The following is a 19,477-nucleotide window of genomic DNA, read 5'->3' as shown; positions in this document are numbered from 1 at the left end:
AAAAAATCTATATTAATTGATTTAAATATGAAGTAATTGTCATTGAGATAGAAATTTCTATTACTTTGTCTAAACAATAAACTTTACGAACTTAAACAACAAATTTAATAAGATAACGTGTGAATAGGTGAGAAAGGGAAGAATATAAGATAACATTCCATGCATTTAGCGGAACCCAAATATTGACCCAATTCAACAACTCTATCATAATTTAATTAGTTAATTAAAGAAAAAAGAAATAGTCAGTCTTTCAATGAGAAAAGTTCCTCCTATAATTAAGTAAGGATAGCGTGTGAATCCTCTCTATATATAATGAATCAAAGAGAAGGTATAATATCAAATTCAATTCAGTGTTTCTGATAAACAGAAATACACAAACAAACAGGGGCGACTTGAAAACAAAGATTAAGAAGAACAAAAAGAATGTCTCAGTTAAGGAATATGTCAATTATTTTAGTAGTTTTTGCTTTTGTTGCAACAATATTGGAAAGAACAGAAGCAGCAGATCATACAGTTGGAGACTCAACAGGTTGGACAAGTAGTGCTGGCGCTAAGTTTTACTCTGACTGGGCGTCCAATAACACATTCAAACAAAACGATGTTCTAGGTGAGTTTTTATTTTATCTTTTAAAAATATTAATTTGATTGAATGAAATAGTGTCTTACCCTAATGCTGCTATTACAGTTTTCAATTTCTTTGCGGGTGCGCACACTGTTGCTGCAACCAACAAGGCAGACTTTGACAACTGCAATGTGAATCAAAATACAAATGACATAATAACAACATCACCAGCAAGAGTGACTCTTAACAGAACTGGTGATTTCTATTTCATATGTACCGTCTCATCCCATTGTCAATCTGGCGGTCAAAAGCTAACCATTAAAGTTCCAACATCTTCTTCATCTACTCCTCCTTCATCTACTCCTCCTTCACCTACTCCTCCTTCATCTGGAACCACTCCTACTCCACCTACCAGCGGAGGAACACCATCCCCTTCTTCTCCAACTCAGCCTGATGCAACTCCTCCATCACCGGGTTCGGCCACTGCTATCGTTGCTACTTTCCCTGCTCTCATTGCTATTGTCATAAACTTGTTGGTTTAGACACACCAGTTTTTTTTGGAATGGTTATTTACACTGTTTCAATTTTTGGATTTGATGTTCTATAATTAGGGTTTAGGATATATTTAATTTGTATTATCAATAAGATTTAATTGATATATACAGACAATGTAAAATGATTTTATATTGTCATAATCCTATCGGTTGGATATTGAAATAAGTTTTACTTTTATTTTATTTTATTTATTTTATTGATATATACAGACAATGTAAAAGTAATTAATCCCTATTATTTTATTTTATTCAATTTAAAAAAAAGTTTAAAACATATAATATTTTTATCTCAAATATTAATAGCATCACAAAAATAAAGCATTTACTTATATATTAATATCATTATAAATATTTTATTCATGTTAATAATTAATTACATTTATTATTTTTAATAATAAAAATAATTTTATTTAAATTATAAAATAATAAACATAGATATTAACATTATAAAATAATAAACATAGATATTTTTAATAATAAATATTTAAATTTTTTAATACTAATACAAAAAACCAAATCTTGATAAAATGTTTACAATAAACTATATTTAAAGTTGTTCAGAGTTAAATTCAATAATAAAAATAATAAATATTTAAATTTTGAATTATTACTGAAAATTGAAAATTAACCACACATAATAAAATGTTACAAAAATAAAATATTCTCTCTTTATAAATACCTTAATAAAGACGTATATTATTATTATTATTATTATTATTATTATTATAAATATTTAAACCTTATTTTTTAAAATATAAGACATGAAATAATGACAATAAAAATATTCACTTATTATTATCACAATTGCATTCATTTAACCGATTAAGAACTATAAACATAAAAAGACATGATATAATGACAATAAAAATATTCATTTATTACTATCAGAATTGCATTCATTTAGCCGTTTAAAAACTATAAACATAAATAAACAACAATTTGTTAACTTTTAAATACCTCATCATAACAACTATTAGATTCATTATATATCCATATTAACAGATAATCAACAATGGAAAATTCAATCTTAGATCTTAACACTAATCATGATGATTGGTTACTTCGAGTTAGAGTCTTTCGATTGTGAGACATTTATAATCTGCTAAACGATGAACAACAAATATTCGTAGAAACCATTTTGTTAGATGAGAAGGTATTAACTTTTTATCCCAAATATTGCATTTGTTGTTAACAAAATATACTTTTATATTCTAAATATTTGACATTATTATTTTTTCTTTATAAAATTATTAATTTCAATATTTTATTGCTATTTTTTTCCTTCAGAGAACTCTTTTGCAAACATACAAACCATTCAAAGGCTTAAAAATGACATGGTTTTTGCGAACGACTAATGTAACAAATTTAAGACTCCGGATCCTTAATTTCACACAATTATTTTGAATTTGTTAGCATAGAAACAATTTCATAAAGAGTTGGAGACAACAATATTCTTTCTCGTAGTTTTATACACAAGTTACCCTACAATAATATAAAATATATTATATAACTACATTCATGTTTCTTTTCAAACATAGTTGGCGTGCTCCATGCTCCTTGACATGAAAAACACGTTTATGTACAAGGAAAACCTACAAAAATTCCCAGACTTGAATTGATGGTACAAGAGTAAGACATTGTTATTTTTGTTTTGTTTCGAAATCAATAAATCTGCTTCATTCCTAGACACTTAATTAGTTGGATGTGAGAACTCTTCCAGTGTTGGAGCCAACTGGAAGCCCCGGAAGGTGCAACACCTCAAGGGAGGGTCATAAAATTGTTCCAAAGTAAAAATGGCCCAAGCATCCACCTCGGTGTTCATGATAATCAACAGGTCATCATACTCAACACAAAAGTCGTTCCTTCTAATTTTTTTCACGTATGAGATCAACCCCTTGATCAATCCTAGCTTTGGATTTCTGAACTTGAATGAATAAGTACTTTTCTAATTGCTATCTATGTCTTCTAAATGCTTGCAATCAATAGAGTCTTTAGATTCCTTTAAAATGGGCACATGCTAAATGTGGAAATTTTGATGTTTATGTATGTACAGTTGGGTTTGTGATCATTGGAACATTATGATTAATTGTTTCATGGAGAAAATGTTCCAGGAATAGGAAATCCAACCACATGTAGACTCTAGGATTTAAAAAGGTTCCTAGAGTCATATACCCTATTCAAGAATATTATCATCAGAACGACAGATCGTAAGAAGATAATATCTTAAAGATGATCTATTCTACGTAAGGTCTTCGTATTTATCTAACGAGTCCTAAGTCTTACAGGTCAACACTACACAACCATTGTCTCCACGGTTCTAAACATGATTCCTAGAGTCATGGATCCCATTTAAAGATATTATCGTCAGAACGACTAATCGTAAGACAATACTATCCTCAAAAGGATATATTCTGAGTGTGGCTTTTGTATTAACCCGACGAGTCCTAAGTCTCGTAGGTTAACACTACACAACTATCAATTCTAAAAGCCATAGGTTCAGGATTCTACAAAGGTCCTAAGAATCATAGGTCGAGGTCGAAAATATCAACGTCAGAACGACTAATCGTAAGACAATAATACTTTCGAGGGATCTCATCTGAGTGAGATTCTCGCATCAGCCTAACGAGTCTGATGTCTCACAGGTCAATACTACCCAACCACCATCCTAACTTAAGTTTTTCTCATAGCTCAGGTATAGAGATTTTCCTCACACAAACGACAATAGTCCAGAAAGTTCTAATGTCACCATATGATCAATGATGCAACAATTGGAAATACAAATAATTAAAGGTGCTATGAAGAACTCAATGCATACATAGTTCTGCTCAAAGATAACTACTGGATGGATTTCTTTAAAGAGTGTGATACTTGGATCACATTTGAGCGATTAAACCTTTACTTGCTACTCGCTCTTGGAGGTTGAAGTCTTTGTTTGTTTCGCATCAAAATGGATATTACATACTATTTTCTGAAAAAGTTTACGGGGTCGCACAAGGGCAGAAATCAAGTTTGATTGGTTTGAGTTGATTTTAAGTGGATATATCCATCCATGCAGGAAGCTCTACTGTAGTACTCAGATGCCCGAAAAGGAAGAGGCTAAAGCCTAATCACTCTATTTTCATCCAAAAGTTTGTTATGAAAATGTGTGGAAAATTAGGTCAAAGTTCATTAACGGAAGACAATTATTCAGACAGGGAGCTCTACTGCAGTGTCTAAATAATCGAGAAAGAGAAGGTCGATACCCAAGCAATATTTTCCATCTATAAGAGAAATGACCTAATTCTAGTAATTATTGTATTTTAATATGAAATTTGAATGTTTGAACATGGAGCTCTACAACAATATCATAACATTCAAAACAGAGAAAGTCTAAACCTAATAAGTTCTTCCATTTTTATTGTAAAAGATTCTAAAAACAGGGGGACGACTTGATGATGGATCAAGTGTTTGAAGTTGACTTATGAAAATAATTTGGATGTGGCGGGGGACATACTCGACTTTGTATTCGATTTGGATTTGATTTGGGAAAAAAACTCGACGTTGGATCGAGTGTTTGTTGTTTTTGTTTTTTTTTTCTTCTGAAATGATTGATTTTAATCATTTGTCAACAATCAACTAACACAGTAAAGTAAATGAAAGCGGTAAATTTATTACATATTTTCGGGAATGGGCGTACAATTTATCGAATGAGGATACAACACAATAATTTAAACAATACAAGTTTTGAAAGACATTTGCAAAAATAAAAGAATCTCGTTGTAAGAAGGCCCTAGAGAAAGTCAAGGGACTCGAAGTAAAAATAAAAAACTAAATTAAAAGAAATTTAGCGTTATGTTAAGCAATCGTAAAGCGGTTCATCTAGGAACCACTCTATCTAAGGCCGGTCAACAAGACTTTATGCGTATAACAATTTATGAAGTTAATTTGAATTATTAACTTCAAAATTGATACGCAACTTTGAAAAAACAATTTTAAGCGACAAAAGAAGAAAAAAAACTAAACGAATTTAGCGTTATGTTAAGCAATCGTAAAGTCATTCATATAGGAATCATCCTATCTGAGGTCGGTCAATAAAACTCTGCGTGTAAGCAATTTCTGAAGTTAAATTGAATTTTTACCTTCAAAGTTGATATGTATCTGTGTAAAACCGACGGTAGATTAAATCGATTTTTTTTATTTGTGTGAATTTTTTAAAATAAGAAAATTAATTAAATAAGTAATAAAATGACAATAATAATAATTATAATAATAGCAATAATGATAAAACAAATATTAATAAAAAAAATATTTATCATTAACAACAATAATAATTCTAAATGAACAAAAATAATCAATAAAAACAACAATAATTAGTAATAAACACAATAATGATTAATAATAATACTCAACAACAATAATGATTAATAATAATAATCAAGAACAAATAATAATAATAAATAATAGTAAAAATAAACAATAATTTATATTTTTTAGTAATAATTGTTTAGTAATAATAGTCAATAATAATAATTAAATTACAAGAAAATAATAATAAACAATAACAACAATAGTAATAATCATCAATAAAGATTACCAATAATAACTAGTTTAATAATAATGAACAATAAATCAAGGATAGTAAAAAAATAATCAAAATAAGAGTAATAAATACAAAATATTGAAGATGAAGCTTTTCGGAAGATTCTCACACACAACTTGTTTGAGCTCAAAAAATAAACTCGATTAATAAGTATTTCTTCAAAGTTCATTTGAAAGAATGTTTGTGTGATTACGAAACGTTTTTTTTGTTTGTTTAAGATTGTGAGAGAATGCAAAAAAATATTTTTAAAAGATTTAATGTTTTTTTTTTCAAAATTGAATTAATGTGAAGCTCACACTAGAGAGAAATTTTTTTGATTTTTATTTAGCCTAGAGTTAATGTAACACCCACATATAATATATGTCTAGAATGCATATTATACATAATGTAAAACTGGTACTGAAATACATAAGTGCCTAGCAGCACAACATACGTATACAATTACATGCCCAAAATAACATAATATGGCATAAATGTACATAAGAGTGCCCAAAATAAACTACTGATCTAGATCATTAGACAATGATCTCAAAAATATATACACAGCGGAAGAAAAGCAAGACATCACTCTATCTTGTCCTTACCCTTATCCTGCTCAGAACCACCTGAAAAATAGTCAACAACATGGGGTGAGATAATAATCTCAGTGGATTCCCTATCTTATGGATCCACTCGGCTCTACAAGATTTTCTAATCAATGTTCAACTCATATCCAACTCAAGTCAACAAGGGAACGAAGACTTGAGCGACGGGGAACTAACTCACAATTGTACGGAAACATGCATCTGAGTTCTTATAACTCAACCACGATCATTATTCAGATCACGAAACATCAATTCCCGAACAGACTTACGTCTAAGTCAGGCCCGGTTCATGCATGCTCGTATGATTCGACTTTCACGATGGATATCGGGTCCTCTATAAGGCTTAATCCCCAGTTCTAGCGACCGTCACCCGTATGGGACTCTAACTCACCTAGGGTATCTTTCACCGTATGGGACTCTAACCCACTTTGGTGTCCAACTTTCCCCCATGTCCGCCATGGTTGGGGCTCAAACCCAATTGAGGCTCGAATCATTGGTCCCGCATCCCAATGCTTACACGTCTAAGCATACCAATAGAGATGTGTACCATCATAGAAAACACACATTCTGAATACATGATCGGTTCTACAATCATTGGTTCCACGAACCAAAACAAAATTCATAAATTATAGGTGACTCCATTCACCATAATACACAACAATAACATGGCATGTTCCATACAATGCGTCTCGTTATCAATCATGGCAACAATCCGTACACGACCTCCACATAAGCGTCGTACGATTAATTACCGTCATTCAATGTTATCTAAGTCATGAATCTCACTCAAGGCCTAATACCAATCGTAGGTTAACTTACTATATTCATCATGTTATTCTCACTATTAACATGTATTCAACTTAAGCATGAAATCATAATTGATTAATGGATGGAAGAATGCATTTTGAAACACTTAGAAAATGGATTTTGAGGTTTTTAACTTGAGTCAATCGATTGGTTAGGGAAGCCCAATCGATTGGTTCCTCTCATGTTTCTGTTTTAAAGAAATTTCTACTATTCATAAACAGAAAGTTTGTGCAATCGATTGACATGCAGTGTCAATCGATTGGCTCTGCGAAAATTTCATTTTTCTGCTAAATTAAAGGCTGTCAATCGATTGATAACAGGGGCCAATCGATTGGTTCACACACATTTTCACTTTTCCACTTCTTCGAACACCATTTTCCTCTGTAACTCCATTTCCAACCAAACCCACACTCATTCTTCCAACACATCCATCTTACTACATGCTCATATACACATGTACAACAAGAATCCCAAGTTCATAACTACAAGGATTTCAACATCATAACATAACCATATCAAATCATATTATCATACCAATCACAAAACACATCAAGACACATGTTCATGAAAATCAACAAGAGCAAGAACATATTCATCTTATAGCATGGATATTCATGATTTATCTAACGTTCTACAACCCTAACTTTTCTAGAAACCTAAAGTTTCTAACTAGAACCAACCTCAAGAAATTGAAGAGGAGAAATTGTTGAAGATGAGATGAGGATGAAGATGATGGTGTTGGTTCCAAGCTCTTGCTCTTTCCAAGCTTCCCTTCTTCTTCTTCACTAGCCTTGTTTTTCCTTTCCTCTCTTGAGCTTTCCTCTTTCTTTATATACTTTCTGATACATAGAACAAGGAAAGTGTCTTATGGTGGTAGTAGGTAAGAGATAATAACATGTGGTCGCCAATTACCACAAGTAACATGTGGTTGGAAAAGGTTACAGGTAGTAACAAATATCTCAAGTGACACCACACTTGTAGTATTTGTTCTATTGGAGCTATTGACCCATTATTAGTGTTACCAAAATGTCCCAATTAATAAAAGGTCAGTTCCAAATAATATTAATTAAGTCAACCTGAACTCACTATTAGCTCTATTTATCCCAATTGACAACTTTTAGAGCACATAGGAACTCAGTTGATCTCAATTAATAGGAATTTAGGCATTTAAGGAAATACGGGGTATTACATCCTCCCCCCTTAAATAAAATTCATCCTCAAATTTAAATATTACCTGGAAGAGATGAGCATAGGCTTCTCGCATTTCTGACTCTAGTTCCCAGGTGGCGTCGCTTGGGTGTGATTCATCCCACTGAACCTTAACAAGAGGAATCTCCTTATTCCTTAACACCTTAACTTCTCGTCTTGTAATGCAACTTGGTAGAGGTCGGAAAGTCAGATCTTCTTCTACTTCCACTGAATCTGGAAGAATAGGATGAAGAGAATCTGCAATAAACTTCCGGAGTTGAGATACGTGAAAAACATCATGCATTTCTGATAGAGAAGGTGGTAAGGCTAATCTGTAGGCTACTTCTCCAATTCTCTCTATAATCTGGTATGGCCCTATGTATCTTGGACTTAGCTTCCGTGACTTAAGCGGTCCTTTCAGTCTCAACCTCGGGGTCACCTTCAAAAATACATGGTCACCTTCATCAAATTCCAATGGTCTTCTCCTGTGATCTGCATAGCTGTTTTGGCGATCTTGTGCTTTCTTTATCTTATCACGGACCATCTTTATCTTTTCCGTTGTCTCTTGAATAATCTCCGATCCTAAGATCCTTTCTTCGCCAACTTTTGTCCAACATAAAGGTGTTCTACATTTCCGTCCATACAAAGCTTCATAAGGGGCCATCCCAATACTTGCATGATAACAATTGTTATATGCGAATTCAATCAATGGTAAAAGCTCCTTCCAATTTCCCCCACTTTCAAGTACACAAGCTCTTAACGTATCTTCCAGTGTTTGTATTGTCCGTTCAGTCTAACCATCTGTCTGAGGATGATTAGAGGTACTTAAACACAATCTCGATCCCATAGCTTGTTGGAATTCTCTCCAAACCCTTGAAGTAAACTTTGGGTCTCTATCAGACACAATGCTAGTAGGAACATCGTGCAACCTAACAATTTCTGAAATGAACAACCGTGCAAGATGACTTGCGTTGTAAGTAGTCTTCACAACCAAGAAGTGCGCGGACTTAGTCAACCGATCCACAATCACCCAAATTGAATCATAACCACCTTGGGTCCGAGGAAACCCTACCGCAAAGTCCATTGAAATACTATCCCATTTCCAAACCGGAATCTCTAAAGGCCACAATAAACCACCTGGCTTCTGATGTTCAATCTTTACCTGTTGGCATACAATGCATTCTGACACATACTCTGCGATATCCTTTTTCATCCCAGGCCATCAATAGTCCTTCTTCAAGTCTTGATACATCTTCGATGAACCTGGATGTATAGTAAACGCCCCTTTGTGAGCTTCCTCCAAAACATTCCTTTTCAGCTCTACATCATCCGGAACACAAATCCTTTGATTAAACAGAATAACTTTATCTGGTGACTGAGTGAAACGTGGTTGAGTCGACATCTCTTGCAATCTCTCATCTATCCTTTGTCCTTGTCGGATCTCTTCCCTTAGGTTAGAAGTAACATTCAAATTTCCCATTATCACACCATCCTGCGTCCAACTAAACTGAAGATTAAGATCTCGGAACTTTTCCAACAATGCGTATTCCAACATCATCAACTCAACTTTATGTATCTCTTTCTGACTTAAGGCATATGCAACCTTATTCGCCTTCCCTGGGTGATACTTAAGCTCAAAATCAAAGTCCTTCAAGTATTCCATCCATCTTCTCTGTCTCATGTTTAACTCCTTCTGGTCAAATAAGTATTTCAAACTCTTGTGATCACTAAACATCTCAAAATGCACCCCATACAAGTAATGTCTCCAAACCTTCAATGCAAAGACAACAACAACCAGTTCAAGATCATGAGTCGGGTAGTTCTCTTCATGAGGCTTCAACTGACGAGAGGCATAGGCTACAACTTGACCACTCTGCATTAACACCCCTCCGAATCCTTCTTAGAGGCATCACAAAATACTTCATAGGACTTACTAGGATCAGAAGGGACTAAAACAGGAGCAGTCGTTAGCTTCTCCTTCAAACTCATAAAACTCTTCTCACACTTCGAATCCCATTTGAAAGAAATTTCTTTTCGGGTAAGTCTAGTCATTGGTAACGCTACCTGCGAAAATCCCTTTATAAACCTTCTATAGTAACCTGCCAAACCTAAGAAACTTCTGACTTCAGAGGCATTCTTCGGTCTTTCCCAATTAATAACTGCTTCAACTTTAGATGAATCCACTGATACTCCCCCTTGTGATATTACATGACCAAGAAATCTCACTTCGTTCATCCAAAATTCACACTTACTTAACTTGGCAAATAGTTGTTTCTCTTGCAGTACTGATAGAACAATCCTTAAGTGTTCTCCGTGCTCTTGAGGAGTACAAGAATAAATAAGAATGTCATCAATAAAGATCACCACAAACTGGTCCAAGTAGGGTTGGAATATCCGATTCATATAGTCCATGAAAACAGTTGGGGCATTCGTTACACCAAAAGGCATTACAAGGAACTCATAATGGCCATATCGGGTTCTAAACGCGGTCTTTGGTACATCCGAACTCTTAACTCTTATTTGATGATAGCCCGACCGTAGATCAATCTTCGAGAACACGCAGGCTCCTTTCAACTGGTCTAACAAATCGTCTATCCGAGGCAGAGGGTACTTGTTCTTGATGGTAACTTTATTCAACTGGTGATAATCAATACACAATCGCATACTACCGTCCTTCTTCTTTACTAGTAACACTAGAGCTCCCCATGGTGAGACACTAGGTCGGATAAAATGCTTAGCTAGCAACTCTTCCAATTGATTCTTTAACTCTCTCAACTCTAGTGGTGCCATGCGATACGGAGAGACGGAGATTGCAGCCGTCCCAGGTACCAGGTCAATAGAAAATTCCACTTCCCTTTCAGGAGGAAGATAGGAGACATCCTCAGGAAAAACTTCCAGAAATTCACAAACAACAGGGATATGTGTAACATTCAGATTATCACTAGATTCCTTGGTAAGAGCCAAGAGAACTGACTTTTCATTCTCAAATAAGAAATTAACCATGCCAACCGTACCTTCCAAGATTGTAGTTAACACATCCTTTGGAGTAGCTTCACTAGATGGAATGATAATCAACTTCTCTTCACAACCAATAAACACCGAATTGGCGAAAAGCCAATCCATCCCCAAAACCACATCAACCTTCTTAAGTGGTAAACAAATAAGATCAATCTGAAAAACACTACCATTTACCGAGAGCGAACAATTTTCACAAATCAACGGTGTCTCAACCATATCATCCATGGCGGTAGTAACCACCATAGGAGGAGACAAGGGAATTGCTTACAAGCCAAGACGCTTCATGCACCGAATTGACACAAAAGAGTGTGTCACCCCACAATCAAATAATACAAAACAAGGATGATCATTGATGAGACACGTACCAGCAATTAAGGCATTGTTACTCTTAGCCTTCCTTGCATCCAAGGTATAAACTCGACCGATACTCCTCCCCTGCATCTGATTCTTATTCCGAGGGCATTCCCTAGACATGTGTCCCTCTCTCTGACAAGTAAAACACCTAATTCCACGTACATCACATTTTCCAAAATGATACTTCTTACATGCTTGACATTGAGGAGGTTGGTTAGGGCTTGCATGTTGCACCTGTTTTCCCTTGAAAGCCTGAGATCTAGGCTTCAACTGGTTTCCTGGCCTTCCTTGATCTCTCTGCCCACTCCTGTACTAATCCCTTTCTTCTTGAACTTTCTTCAAACTATTCTCAGCCACATAACACTGCCTTAACAATTCGGCATAAGAAGTGAATTCCCTTTGAGAAACACTATGAGAAATTTCACCCCTCAGACCAAAAAGAAACTGATCAATCTTCCACCTCTCATCCGGTGCGTACGCAACTTGCCTAGAATAAGTAGCCATATCTTCGAACTTCTCAGCATACGCAGCTACTGACATAGTACCCTGTCTGAGCTATTGAAACTCAAACTCTTTATGAGTCCTCAAAGAACTAGGAAAATACTTCTCCAGGAAAATAGTCTTAAAATGCTCCCAATCCCTAGGTATTCCTTGATTGGTCATAAGAGTAGAAGCACTCTCCCACCATCTCACAGTTGAACCCTTCATCATGTGAGAAGCAAACACAACCTCGTTTTCTTCGCTACAATGCACTATCCGAAAAATCCTTTCCATGCCAGTTATCCACTCCTGAGCCTTCACAGGATTCAGCCCACCATGGAATTCTAGAGGATTCATGCGTAAGAAATCTCGGAAACTTCCACCTGCAGCTACCTGTGGAACTCCTTGAGGATGCAAACCACCATTCCACTGCTGCATCATCTGTTGCATGAATTGAGTCTATTATTGTTGCATCTGTTGCATAAACTGAGGCCATTGAAAACCTTCACTACCACTTGGCGGTTCAGAGTCCGAATTCTGGGTTCTGGGTCTACCACGACCTCTGCGTCCGTCAGCCATGATCCTGAATGTCATACAAATAGGATTAAGTTGATCAGGCTCAATACTATGAATATAACACCAAGGAAAATGATGACAACCCACATGTGAGGCAGAAAGGAATACTTATAATATTTCATGGCTAGGTCGAGGATATGACCTGCTCTGATACCAACTGTAACACCCACATATAATATATGTCTAGAATGCATATTATACATAGTGTAAAACTGTACTGAAATACATAAGTGCCTAGCAGCACAACATACGTATACAATTACATGCCCAAAATAACATAATATGGCATAAATGTACATAAGAGTGCCTAAAATAAACTACTGATCTAGATCATTAGACAATGATCTCAAAAATATCTACACAGCGAAAGAAAAGCCATCAGTCCTCAGGCAAGCAAGACATCACTCTATCTTGTCCTTACCCTTATCCTGCTCAGAACCACCTGAAAAATAGTCAACAACATGGGGTGAGATAATAATCTCAGTGGGTTCCCTATCTTATGGGTCCACTCGGATCTACAGTGTTTTCTAATCAATGTTCAGCTCATATCCAACTCAAGTCAACAAGGGAACGAAGACTTGAGCGACGGGGAACTAACTCGCAATTGTATGGCAACATGCATTTGAGTTCTCATAACTCAACCACGATCATTATTCAGATCACGAAACATCAATTCCCGAACGGACTTACGTCTAAGCCAGGCCCGGTTCATGCATGCTTGTATGATTCGACTTTCACGGTGGATATCGGGTCCTCTATGAGGCTTAATCCCCAGTTCAATCGACCGTCACCCGTATGGGACTCTAACCCACCTAGGGTATCTTTCACCGTATGGGACTCCAACCCACCTTGGTGTCCACCTGTTCCCCATGTCCGCCATGGTTGGGGCTCAAACCCAATTGAGGCTCGAATCATTGGTCCCACATCCCAATGCTTACACGTCTAAGCATACCAATAGAGATGTGTATCATCACAGAAAACACATATTCTGAATACATGATCGGTTCTACAATCATTGGTTCCACGAACCAAAACAAAATTCAACAATTATAGGTGACTTCATTCACCACAATAAACAACAATAACATGGCGTGTTCCATATAATGCGTCTCGTTATCAATCATGGCAACAATCCGTACACGGCCTCCACATAAGCGTCGTACGATTGATTACCGTCATTCAATGTTATCTAAGTCATGAATCTCACTCAAGGCCTAATACCAATCGTAGGTTAACTTACTATATTCATCATGTTATTCTCACTATTAACATGTATTTAACTTAAGCATGAAATCATAATTGATTAATGGATGGAAGAATGCATTTAGAAACACTTAGAAAATGGATTTTGAGGTTTTTAACTTGAGTCAATCGATTGGTTGGGGAAGCCCAATCGATTGGTTCCTCTCACGTTTCTGTTTTTCAGAATTTGCTGAGTGTCAATCGATTGGTCCTGCTGAAAAATTTCTACTATTCATAAACAAAAAGTTTGTGCAATCGATTGGCATGCAGTGTCAATCGATTGGCCCTGCGAAAATTTCATTTTTCTGCTAAATTAAAGGTTGCCAATCGATTGATAACAGGGGCCAATCGATTGGTTCACACACATTTTCACTTTTCCACTTCTTAGAACACCATTTTCCTCTGTAACTCCATTTCCAACCAAACCCACACTCATTCTTCCAACACATCCATCTTACTACATGCTCATATACACATGTACAACAAGAATCCCAAGTTCATAACTACAAGGATTTCAACATCATAACATAACCATAGTAAATCATATTATCATACCAATCACAAAACACATCAAGACACCATTTCATGAAAATCAATAAGAGCAAGAACATATTCATCTTATAGCATGGATATTCATGATTTATTTAACGTTCTACAACCCTAACTTTTCTAGAAACCTAAAGTTTCTAACTAGAACCCACCTTAAGAAATTGAAGAGGAGAAGTTGTTGAAGATGAGATGAGGATGAAGATGATGGTGATGGTTCCAAGCTCTTGCTCTTTCCAAGCTTCCCTTCTTCTTTTTCACTAGCCTTGTTTTCCTTTCCTCTCTTGAGCTTTCCTCTTTCTTTCTATACTTTCTGATACATAGAACAAGGAAAAAGGCTTATGGTGGTAGTAGGTAAGAGATAATAACATGTGGTCACCAATTACCACAAGTAACATGTGGTTGGAAAAGGTTACAGGTAGTAACAAATATCTCAAGTGACACCACACTTGTAGTATTTGTTCTACTGGAGCTATTGACACATTATTAGTGTTACCAATATGTCCCAATTAATAAAAGGTCAGGTCCAAATAATATTAATTAAGTCAACCTGAACTCACTATTTGCTCTATTTATCCAAATTGACAACTTTTAGAGCACATAGGAACTCAGTTTATCTCAATTAATAGGAATTTAGGCATTTAAGGAAATACGGGGCTTTACAGTTAAGGTACGAAATAGGTAATAAAAAATCAGCAAAATTATTCGAGTCAGGTCCTCAAAATAAAAAAGTGACTAAAATCGACTTGATAAAATCAAGATTTGACATTTGTGATTCAAGTTAGGTAGAAGTTTGACTCAAGTCAAGATTGAATACATTTATGATTTTAGTCAAACATAACTATTACTCAAGTCCAGATGCCATTGATTCAAGTCATGAAAAACCTTGAATCAAATCAAGTTATTGTAATACCTCAAAATTTGCCCCCCTCATGCATGCATTCATTTTTAGGTCATTTAACATTTCATATTGCATTTCATCATGTCAATCGGAATTAGACCCAAGAAACTTGAATATCATCCAAGACACTTTGTGGGTCCTATCTGGGTGATTAGTCAACACAAGGGAATGGCTTGAGATACTTCCAACATCTTCAAATGGGGTCTATTCATCATTCAAAACGTTAATCTTGAAGGAGCAAAAGTTTGTTCATGAACTGTCATGCTCGCTAGGCGAAGCCCACGCGTTTCGAAAAAAAAAACGAAAAAACGAGAAAAAGAAAAAAAACAAAAAAACAAAAAAAACAAAAAAAAATAAATAAAATATAACAGAAAAATCTTGGACTTGGACCTCTCTTTTGAGCCCACAAAGTCACAAAAATCAGGTTATAAATTCTAGACTTCCATCTCCCAAAAAAACCTGGGAAAAAGATAGTGAGAGAAGAGCTAACATAGTTCAGAGAAACCTCCTGAGACTGAAAGGAACTCATCTGCAAAGAGCCAATTCCATCTCATATAAACCCTCAGATTGCTTTGCAAACCCAACCGGGCAATTCAATTTCCTTCGATCTCTCCAACCAGGTTTGCCCTATTTCCATTACTCTATGCTTTCAATTTGAATGCTCTGAATATATGAGGTATTATCGTTAGGTTTTGCATGTGGGCACATGTTTTAGTATGTATGTCATGTCTTGATGTGTGGATCTTTTCCCCTGACTTTGAATTTTGATACCCTTTTGATGCATGTGTTTAACAAGAGGTTTAGGCCTCCTACACTTGGTTGCTTTTTGTGAGCTCTTTTTGTGAATTTTAATGGCATGATTCATGTGGTTACATTTTGATTTGGGGCAACTCTTGATTGCGCCCCATCTTGTCACTCTAACCTGTTTGTTGAGTTTTTTGTGAGGGCTCACATGACTCCTGAAAGGATAGCTTGCTTGGCATCCACTTTATTTGTGGATACCATTTGGAGATTTATTCCGATTACCTGTATTGACTTGCTTTCTTTGATGGTTCCAGCTCGAGAGATCTCTGGGTTTCTTATTTCTTTAGTTGTTGTTGAAGGAGAATTGCGGTCCAAAACACAGCGGAAATTAAAATTTTCTCCTTTAGAGATCCTTACGAATGGTCATGATCAGTGATAGAATATTTACCTCTTGTGACGGTTGAAACCTTTGGTGCAGATCTCTTGTGACGATCAAAACCTTTGATGCAGATCCACGAAGCGATCACGAACGTTGAACGATGACAACGTCTCTACTCAGTCCACACGAACGAATTCCTTCAATCTCAGTGCTAGCTGGTACGAGTGAAGGCTTTGAGTGAGAGAGAAGGGGAGAGAGAGAGAGAGAGAGAGAGAGAGAGAGAGAGAGAGAGAGAGAAAACGAAAATAATGCAACCGCCAATTTTTTTTTTTGCTTCTGCACAAGGGTTCTATTTATAGAACCACTTGTGTGGGCTTCAAGCTAAAAGCCCACTTAAGTGTATTTTGGCCCATATCTTATAATATGCCCAAAATCACTTAAGCTCATGGTACCTTACCATATTTCGTATTCTACTCAAGTACATCGTACCTTACGATGCTCTATAACTCACTTAAGGGCACCGTACCTTACGGTATTCCTTAGTTACTCTATCTCTCATCAATCCGTCCTTTGTGTGTGACCCTGTAGGTTTTCGTGACGTTGACAATTATATTAAATCACGCATTTAACATAATAAACAGTGAGCGGTATCTAGCAACACATCACTGCTACCCAAGACACGAAAATGTCATGTGATCTGACAATTCCTTCTGTGATAATACTTATGTGTATAATTACCCTTTTGCCCTTATGTCTATATTGAACACAAGGCACACAACGTGTCATCCTTGTTATGCAGGATGGGCAAATTCCATCTAGGTCACTCATGTCCCTCAGCATGCTTCGTGGGGTACCCATCAACTGTCTTTATGGTTATCCAGTTACGGACAACGTTGGATCAGCAATAAAGCACTCGACTCTACATCTAGGATCCATAGTGGTTTCAGGTCGAAGAGTGGAATACACTATTATCACCATGAGAATAACTTATGACACCTTGCATAACTTTCTATATAGTATTCTCATAGCGGGTCAATCCGGTATAAATATTACTCCTAATATTCATACCTATGTTTAAGACTTGATAACTCTTTATCCATGATCTATGAGATGTGATCATCAGTCTACAAACATAATAGTCTTAATGCTTTAATGTTATCCCACTTCACACTAAAGCTCGACTACAGATACTTTAGGAATAATGTCCTTATGTTTAATGTGTTCTCATGATTAAGTCACACTTAATACATTAAACGGACTATCTATTCCAGGGACTTTATTAATCAACCATAATAAAGAGAATGCCTTTTATTATTCGATACAAGTACCAAAATGTATTGGCCTCTAGGGCTTACACCAACAATCTCCCACTAGCACTAGAGCCAATCAGGCATACCCCGTATGCCCATTGATCTAGTATGGCCATCATGCTTCTGCTGCGCAAGAGGCTTTGTCAGTGGGTCAACTATATTGTCAAGTGTAGGTACTTTACATATTTTCACATCTCCTCTATCTATTATCTCTCGAATGAGATGATAACGCCTAAGTATATGTTTGGATCGTCGGTGAGATCTAGGCTCCTTAGCTTGTGCGATAGCACCATTGTTATCATAATAGAGACCAATGGGATCCACAATGCTAGGGACTATGCCAAGTTCACTAATGAACTTTTTGATCCAAACAACTCCCTTTTCTGCATTTGAGGCAGCAATATACTCGGCCTCGGTTGTAGAATCAGCCACTGTATCTTGCTTTGAAATTTTCAAACTCACAGTGCCACCATTTCAGCAAAACACATAACCATTGGAATCATTCATATTAAAGCGTCTCAACACCTTGTCTATGTACTCTGACTTAGGCCAAACATTTTATGATCTATCTCTATAGATTCTGATAGGCTGCTTCACCCAGGTCCTTCATAGAAAAGCATTTCCCCAACCAAGACTTTATTTGTTGCAGGGTAGGGATATCAATTCCAATAAGTAATATGTCATCTACATATAATACCAGGAATACGATCATGCTCCCACTAACCTTCTTGTAGACACAAGGCTCATCTTCGTTCTTGATGAATCCATACAGTTTTACTATTTCATCAAGGCGAAGATTCCATGAGTAGGTCACAGGCTCATCTTGATCCATGAGTAATACATCACCTTGATCAGATATCCATATATCTCAGGTAGGTGACGTATCCTGCCTGACCTACGCTGGTCTTGTTCTACTTGAGCAGGTTGCTCTTACACAACTACTTGTGTTTCCTACTCTAATTCCTCCATAGGTGTATCAATGCTTTGTGATTCTTGAATTTCTTCAAGCTTTACTTTCCTCCCACTGGTTCCTTTGGAAATAAAATCCTTTTCTAGGAAAACTCCAGTTCGAGCGACAAACACTTTGCCCTCAGAAGGATTGTAGAAGTAATACCCTCTTGTTTCTTTAGGATACCCCACAAATAAGCATTTGTCAGATTTGGGCTCAAGCTTAGTTGAAACTTGTTGTTTCACATAAAATTCGCCACCCCAAATCTTCATGTAAGATATATGTGGTCTCTTACCATTCCATATCTCATATGGTGTCTTATCAACCTTTTGGATGGAACACGGTTAAGTGTGTAAGCTGCTGTCAACAGCGCATGTCCCCAAAAGGAGTTTGGAAGATCGGCGTGACTCATCATGGATCGGACCATGTCCAACAGGGTTCGATTTCTTCTCTCAGACACACCATTCCATTGGGGTGTTCCAGGAGGAGTGAGTTGGGATAGAATCCCACACTCTTTCAGATGGTCATCAAACTCTAGGCTTAAATATTCACCACCTCGATCTGATCGAAGAGCTTTAATATTCTTACCTAGTTGGTTTTGTACTTCATTCTTGAATTCTTTGAACTTTTCAAAGGACTCTGATTTGTGTTTCATTAAATACACATAACCATATCTACTGAAATCATCAGTGAATGTGATGAAG

The 19,477-nt window shown here is 36.1% G+C and overlaps 1 protein-coding gene across 3 annotated transcripts in view; it reads left to right on the top strand.

Annotated features, from left to right (window-relative positions):
• Window positions 1-351: 351 nt before the first annotated feature.
• LOC127113341 (cucumber peeling cupredoxin) overlaps window positions 352-19,477 on the top strand; it is a 53,244-nt gene continuing 34,118 nt past the window's right edge. Inside the window, exons 1-2 of one of the 3 annotated variants that reach the window (XM_051046476.1) lie at window positions 352-607; window positions 686-919. In XM_051046476.1, coding sequence (XP_050902433.1) covers window positions 424-607; window positions 686-919 — 418 coding nt within the window. In that variant the 5' untranslated portion in view covers window positions 352-423. Of the gene's footprint in view, window positions 608-685; window positions 952-19,477 lie in introns of all 3 variants that reach the window. The other 2 variants (XM_051046473.1, XM_051046472.1) reach the window with 2 other exon arrangements.

Source organism: Lathyrus oleraceus, unplaced genomic scaffold (assembly GCF_024323335.1).
Source record: "Lathyrus oleraceus cultivar Zhongwan6 unplaced genomic scaffold, CAAS_Psat_ZW6_1.0 chrUn0271, whole genome shotgun sequence".
NCBI lineage: Eukaryota > Viridiplantae > Streptophyta > Magnoliopsida > Fabales > Fabaceae > Lathyrus > Lathyrus oleraceus.
Note: the sequence above shows the minus strand (reverse complement) of the source record. Positions and strands in the feature narration are given on the sequence as shown.